Source organism: Zootoca vivipara, chromosome 3, assembly GCF_963506605.1.
Source record: "Zootoca vivipara chromosome 3, rZooViv1.1, whole genome shotgun sequence".
NCBI classification, from domain to species: Eukaryota; Metazoa; Chordata; class Lepidosauria; order Squamata; family Lacertidae; genus Zootoca; species Zootoca vivipara.
In genome coordinates, this window is record NC_083278.1 from 19,966,879 (window position 1) to 19,974,419 (window position 7,541).

General features: G+C 40.7%; 1 protein-coding gene across 1 annotated transcript; it reads right to left on the reverse strand.

The window, feature by feature from the left end:
• Positions 1-1,616: 1,616 nt before the first annotated feature.
• On the reverse strand, positions 1,617-6,278 carry SF3B6 (splicing factor 3b subunit 6). Its single transcript, XM_035109968.2, has 4 exons — positions 6,102-6,278; positions 4,671-4,789; positions 3,999-4,137; positions 1,617-2,661 (listed from the first exon to the last, which is right to left on the reverse strand). Exons 1-4 carry the CDS (start codon positions 6,129-6,131, stop codon positions 2,572-2,574), a joined length of 378 nt encoding a protein of 125 aa, XP_034965859.1. The 5' UTR covers positions 6,132-6,278; the 3' UTR covers positions 1,617-2,571.
• Between the last annotated feature and the right edge of the window lie 1,263 nt (positions 6,279-7,541).

A 7,541-nucleotide genomic window follows, 5' to 3' on the forward strand; every position in this document is an offset into this window, starting at 1 on the left:
CAACTAGGCAATCTGTAAGTGATGGAACCTATTCAGGCTGACCAAAATGATACCCGCTTAGCTTTAACACTTGAGGTTAGTAGAAACACATAAGCTAGAGTAGAATCAATGTGCAGGATTGGGGGTGGGTTTTTTCTCTGGGAAAATTAAATTATAAGCACCTTAACAACATGGGGGCAGGGTATCTTAAAAACCACCTGATCTATTATATCCTAGCCTGATCACGAAGATCTTGTGGGTGGGAGTCTGTGTTGCTGATTCCCCCCTGGCTCAGATGAACAGCCCGTAACTATAAACTATGCCAGGGGTAGGCAACCTAAAGCCCTTGGGCCGGATGTGGCCCATTCGCCTTCTCAATCCGGCCCACGGACGGTCTGGGAATCAGCTTGTTTTTACATGAGTAGAATGTGTGCTTTTATTTAAAATGCATCTCTGGGTTATTTGTAGGGCATAGGAATTCATATATTTTTTCCAAAATATAGTCCGGCCCACCAAAAGGTCTGAGGGACGGTGGACCGGCCCATGGCTGAAAAAGGTTGCTGACCCCTGAACTATGCAGTCAGCATAGTGGGGACAAGGCTGTGAAATGCTCTCCTGAGATGAGACAGGTACCCACCTTGCTAAACTTAAGGTTTTAAAAGCATTTTAATGTAGTGCTGTTTGATCATTTTTGTATTTATCCCATTTTCTGTGGATTGTTTGATGCACACCACTTAAAAACGTGAATACTTAAGTATATAGATGCCTCAAATAAGCAGGAGGCAATAAAATGACAGGAAGAGCCAGGCGTGGAGGAAGAGGGCTTAAAACTAGACATACAAGCTTTGGCTTGCTTTCTCAATACCAATTAGCTGTGTTCAGGACCTTTCTGGTTTGAGCATTCTGCATATATCAGCCCCTCCCCTGCAATCATGAGGGCCAGGAGCCACTCTTTTAAGTTCTGGATCTGAGGCTTGCCTAAATGCTAAACTTAGGCAACTAGCAGTTATATCAGTGCACCCCATTCCATGTACTGTCTAAGTTGCAGGTATATATAAGGATTATGATATTCATCAAGAAAACCAAAGCATTAATTTGTGCTCTCTTTCTCTCAGCTTGGTTGTAGAATTATGTCAGTGTAATTTTCAAATAAGGGAATTCTAGTTCCTTCCATTATTAACATAAAGGGATTTTAGAAGGATAAGCTACTTTCTGGGCATAATTTCTGCTGCAGCCTTTAAAAAAATAGCTTAAATTCAACTGCATCAACAAAGAAGTGTACAAGGACATTAATACCTTGGCAAGCCACCCTTTACCCCATTCCTTTTAAATTGGTCTCATTCCTTGTATTCTGTGGCATCACAAGGAAAATATTGAAGAGATTTCATCCAAATAACCCTCTAGGCACTTGCTTTCCACATATCCTTGTGCGGAAAGCACAAAATGTTTACTTTGTGTGCACACAGAAAAAACAGGACCCCTAAAACAGGCTCTGGAAGAGCAATCTGTGAATCTCGCTCTGTCAATGAAACCCCAAAGACACTGTTTTGCTAAGTAATCAGCACTAAGAACAGTTGGTGTTATATGCTCAGAACCAAAGAAACATTAAAATATGAATGAACACATAGTAACAGAAATTAAAAGGAAAATGGGATACTATTTTTATTTGTCAAATGAACAAAGTTAAAACTTAATTTTAAAGTTATGTCTGTCACTTAGAAGAGCAAGCAATATTAACAGCAAAACGAAAAGCCAGACCAGAAGAACATTGTAAAAAAGAAAGAATTGATACTGTCTCTGGATGGACACAATAAGCCTAGAACTCCTTTCATCTTTTGAAGAGCTTCACTGCAGAGATGAGTTTGTCATTTTAGCCATCCTTGCAGATGAATTATGGATTCAAAACCCAAGATAGTGGGACAGGAGGCCAGGCAAATGGACCTAATGCCAAATGAACTCTGCTATTCTCTGTAACAAAATTCTTTAACATACATCTTGGAGCCAGTTGAGAGTTCACTACCCTAATTGCATCAGACATTATTAAGCTGAATTCTGCCCTAAGGTTAGATGAACACTAGGCATAATTGCATAATTTCTCACTTGCAAACCTCATTCCCTACTTGCAGCTGTTTTCTAAAGCCTATCTTCATGCCGCTGAAAAAGACAAATTGTGGAAATACATTTATGAAACCAAAACAGAAAATAAAAAGTGTACTTTCCTTAACAGATTAAAGAAAACATTTTATCCGAGAATGTTTTACATGTTCTCACAACTGTAATGACTATATTGATTAAAGATTCAAAAAGCCTTGTATAAGCCTCTGAGCTGTGGGAGATTTTTTTACAAAAGTGTACCAAATTCCAAGGCTAACCTTCATTTCAAAGTGCCAAGTATCATAATGATAGGGCAGTCATGAGTCTCTCCAAAACTGGGATTATAAAGCTATATTTGCACTAAATCTAACATCCCAAAATGTCTTTGCTCCAAACAAAGCATGCACATTTTGTGGGGCGCTTAGTTTAGAAAAACCAATAGGATTTTTTAAAAGAAAAAAGTCCAAAAGAGCTAGTTCCTCATAGAGGTTTAAATTTTTATTTGGGTGGGTCTGTATTTATTCCATATTTCTCTTTCAGAAGTTTGAGCTGCTCTTCCTTCTTCTTTGTATCCATCTTTTGGAATGCCTGTAATAAAACAAATATATTATTAAAAGAACACTCTTTAGTCAAAACAGCTTCATCCCATCTATTTATTTTAAAGCAATCTCACTTCTTTATTTAAAATGATTATCCTATCAATTTAAATGATAGACAACTTGCCTTGCTACCAAGAAAAGCTGAAACTTTATAGTAACTATGTTCCAAAACACATTCATTTATTTAATTCCTCCGGAAAGGTATTTGGGAAAGAACAGCTTGACCATAAATAATACTGCATAAGCAGCCTCATGTTATGCCCATGCTGCTCTAAGATTTTCAGAAATCAGGTGGAACAGAGGAGAAATTGCTGGGTGTCCCCAGACACATCTGTTAACAGGCTTTTATAAGGGATCTCCTCCAATCATCTGTGGAACGATTCACTTCCAAGTAACCAAACAAAGAAGCTTTGTGAACTGGATGAAACAAAGGTGATCCCTTTCTTTGTTTCAAGACATCAATGTGCTACAAGCAACTAAACTAACCCCCAATTCCCCCCTTTTTCTGCTGGGGGAAACTTGTGGGGGAAAACTACATTTGTCCCATAGACAAGACAGATGCAGAGCTTCTAAGAGACATATCAAGATCTGTACAGATTCAGTCAATCAACAACGCACAGATTAAAACCCTGACATCTTTGTACCTGTTCTGAGTCTCAAGAGAGATCTGAACATAAATGCCAGTTACATTAGTAGCCAAAGCAGCTCAAAACCAAGATGCTAGACTGAGGAGTCAAACCATTCAAATAATTTGCTCATCTCTTTTCTTTCTGTGGTACACAGAAATCCAGACCTTTCTCACAAGGTTATTTCATAATCTGCAACAGTGGGTTAAAGCATTAAAACAAGCCTCCATCCTGGTTCCTCATCCACAGAGGGCTGGACAAACCTAACACGTATGGAAATCCTTTGAGATTGTGCTTTCCCCCCTTATCCGTCCTGAATACTCTGGCTGGGGCATTCAGTCAATACCTTTTTCTGAATACGCAACCTGTATTGAACTGGTTCCATTCTTAGTTTGATAAACACTTTTAAAGAATGATTCAGGTTTTTTGGTTTACAAAAAATTACAGATTTACTCCAATTTTCAGCTGAAGAAGTTTAGAGGGTATTTGCTTTAGAGAACCTTAAGGGACACACAATTTGATTAGAAATAAACAGGACTGGAAGAGTAATTCCTTCCTACAAGCCCCTGCTATTGATGGTAAATAAAAGGGAAGCATCCCAATTCACTTAGAATGAATTATTCCAGCACTGTTTTCACAATGACCTTATAAAAAAGTTAATCTCATGTTCAAATGTTTTAAGAAAAGCTCTTGTACTTGCCCTGTTTGCATTATAGTACAAGACAACAAGGTATCTGTTGCACACATTGAATCCTGACAGATGGTCACAAGCATTCTTGGCATCAAAGATATCTTCATAAACAACGTAGGCTGTACCTCTAGTCTCAGGAGTATTTCCTCTTTAACAAAAAACAAAACAAAAAAATTAATCTTAAGATAAGAAAAATATCATGTTGATATTGACACCTGTTTGTTGTAGTCATCTGTTACATTCTGACCCTAGTAAAGGCAGTGACATCAATCCTATGCTGTCTCACTTGGAGGTAAACCCAATGAAACTGTGCATTAGATTGGGCTGCGTAAGATATGCCTATGACAATTTTCTCACAACGAATTGCTCCCTTTTGGGTCTATTAATTATCCCCCGTTAAAAAACAAAAACCCAAACCCAAACATACACACAACCAAAACTCTCTACATAGTTCTAATATTTTCACTGACATTTGCCCAATGGAATATCCTACATATTATATATGTCTCTATGTGCATTGCCCATATTGGTTTGTTCCCCGGACAGAATTCAAATCAAGTGGTTGCTTGATTTTAGATTGAAAGCCACAATAATGATATGTCAGTCAACTAGAAAGCTACTTGACATAAGTAAGAAAATTCTAATTTCTATGCTTAGTTTGGCAACGTACAACAGACTTACACTCTGATTTGTCGAATTGGTCCATATTTTCCAAAAATGTCATACATTTCTTCTGCTGTGATTTTATAAGGTAAGTTTCTGATATATAAAATTCGATTCACTTCAGGGGGGAGACGGATCTAGAGTTGGTAAAAATTACAAATCAGAAACAAATTAGCAACATGATTTCTTTGTATGGTATGTATATATGTAATCATAGAATTGTTTTAAATTTGGCACTGCGGAGGGTTGGACTAGATGACCCTCAGGGGTCTTTCCAACTATGCAATTCTATGACTCTGCCTTGTTGCGAGTGCTATCCAGCTCATCCCCAGCCAGCTTTGCTAACAGAAAAAGCACGACTGATGGTCTCTACATCGGAGAAAGGTTGGAGGGTGTGTAGTTATGTGATCCCTGAGCCAAGGAAAAGCGCAACTATACAACCTTTAGAACAGGGATCCCCAAACTGTGGCCCTCCAGATGTTTTGGCCTACAACTCCCATGATCCCTAGCTAACAGGACCAGTGGTCATGGATGATGGGAATTGTAGTCCAAAACATCTGGAGGGCCGAAGTTTGGGAATGCCTGCTTTAGAAGATATTCCAAGGTGGCCCTGAATGGGGAAGTTTTTAGATGTTTTATTTCAATCAATCAACCAAACAACATTTACTGGCACACAGAGAGGACAGGACCATACCAGTCAACAAATGAAATTGGCCTCTGTTCACAAGAGGAGATGGTCCGGGAGAAAAACCATAGAGGCCTAGTAGGGGTTTAATGTTTTATTGTGTTTTTATATATGTTGGAAGCCACCCAGAGTGGCTGGGGCAAGCTTGTCAGGTAGGTGAGGAGAGAAATAACAACAATAATAATGGCAGTCCCACAATATATGGGGGTGCCCCTCAGGGCCCAAAGGCTAATAATACAAATGGTAGCCCCACAACATATGGGGGTGCATCCCCAGAGTCCGAAGTAGGCTAATAATAATAATGCTCACAACATATAGGGGTGCCCCCGAGCCCGAAGGCTAATTAATAATAATAATAATAATGACAGCCCCACAACATATGGGGTGCCCCCAAAGCCCGAAGAAGGCTAATAATAATAATGACAGCCCCACAACATATGGGGTGCCCCCAAAGCCCGAAGGCTAATAATAATAATGGCAGCCCCACAACATATGGGAGTACACACTGCCCGCCCCCAGCCCGAAGGAGGCTATCCCGGCGGACCCACTTTACGCCTTTTCCCACGTGACGCCCCCTCCTGAATGTCCCAAAGGTGGAGGAGAAAGAGGCGCAGAACCAGTCGCGGCAGGCGGCGAGAGGGTGGGGGGGAGCAGATAGGAGAAGAAGTCGGAAGCGAGTAAAGAGCATCCGACGTAGAAAATGGCCGAGCGCGCCCCGGCCCCGCCACGCACAGGAGAAAGGGAAAGGGGGGGTCCCAGCTTACATTGGCGCGTTTCGCCGCTTGCATCGCCATGGCGGCGGCCTTGTGTGGGAAGCTGCTGCCGCTGCTGAGGAATACGAGAGCGTCGTCGGGGCCGCGACTGACCAAGCGAGAGGACCGCGAAGCCTCAGTACAGCCACAACCCCGTCCTGCGCCTGCGCCGGAAGAAGGCGCGCGGGAAACATCCGCTTGGCTTCGCCTCTCTCCTCTCTCGCTCTCCCGGATATGACGCACGACTTCCGATGCTCCGCCATAAGAGTGGCTGGCGATGGGGTGGATAATCTAGAGCGGATCCTGTTGCTGCTGCTCCCCCCCTTTCTTCTTTTTTGTGTGTGGAAAAACCTGCTTAAGTCCAAAGCTCAGCTGCAAAAGGAGGCAACTTACTGTCGGAGAAAAAAAAGTTAACCACATAAGGACCCACAAAGGGGAGGGAGGAAGTCCGTGGGAACTTATGTAATTCTTGTTTTGTTTTGTTTTTGATGTTAAAATTGGGGTTCCGTGGATATCTGATAATTTTCTCTGATTGCATTACCTGGCCATTCTTTTGTGTTTCAGTTTAAAAAAATTAAAGTGATACAGAAAAAGAAGAAGGAAAAGTGAGAGCGGAGAGGAGAGAAAAACAACAATAGCATAAAAACGAAAATATACCAAAAAAAAAGCAATATATGCTATTCCCACACATTCTTGTATAAATTGGTATAGTGTTTTTGCTCGAGTGCTTATGTAAATGCTAATAGCCTACTAAATTTTGCATAAACAAATATTATCGTATTTATCCATACAGAGTCTGCGCCTGTAAGCAGTCAGTTCATAAATTGTCATTGATGTCATATTGTCAGTCCATTGATTGAAGATAAACCATACTCTTATTTTTCCAATTCCTCAGTATCAATCTTTACGCCATCATTAAGGCATGGAAAATCCATTTCCGTTGTCCCGTTGATAATTTCCATACTGCAGGTATATAGTTCAATAAAATATTCTCCGCTGAAAGATTTAACTTTTTCTGCACAGTCATATAGTTGCACAAAGCTTGTTAAGTAAAGAGCACTGTGCAAACGTGTTTCAGAGACACGTTTCAGAAAACCAGAAATGATATGATTTAGCCACAAGAGGGCAGCCACAGAGCGTATTGTCGATTAAATGCTTTGAGAGTATTATTCCGCCAGGTGTCGCTGCCGCAAGCCTGCGCGGGAATTTTTGGATTTCCGCCTACGGTCAGCAGCACAGACTTAACAATAGCAATAATGCAAGACTGATAACTCCATTGGTTCATAGCTGTCAAGCTTTCCCTCTGGGTATAGGGTGGTATACGAATTCAATCAATCAATCAATCAATCAATCAATCAATCAATCAATACCCACTCTTGTCACTGAAAGATCTCCAAGTGACTTACAGAATATATAAAGATATTCTTTGGCGATCACTTGTAGCCGAGTAAG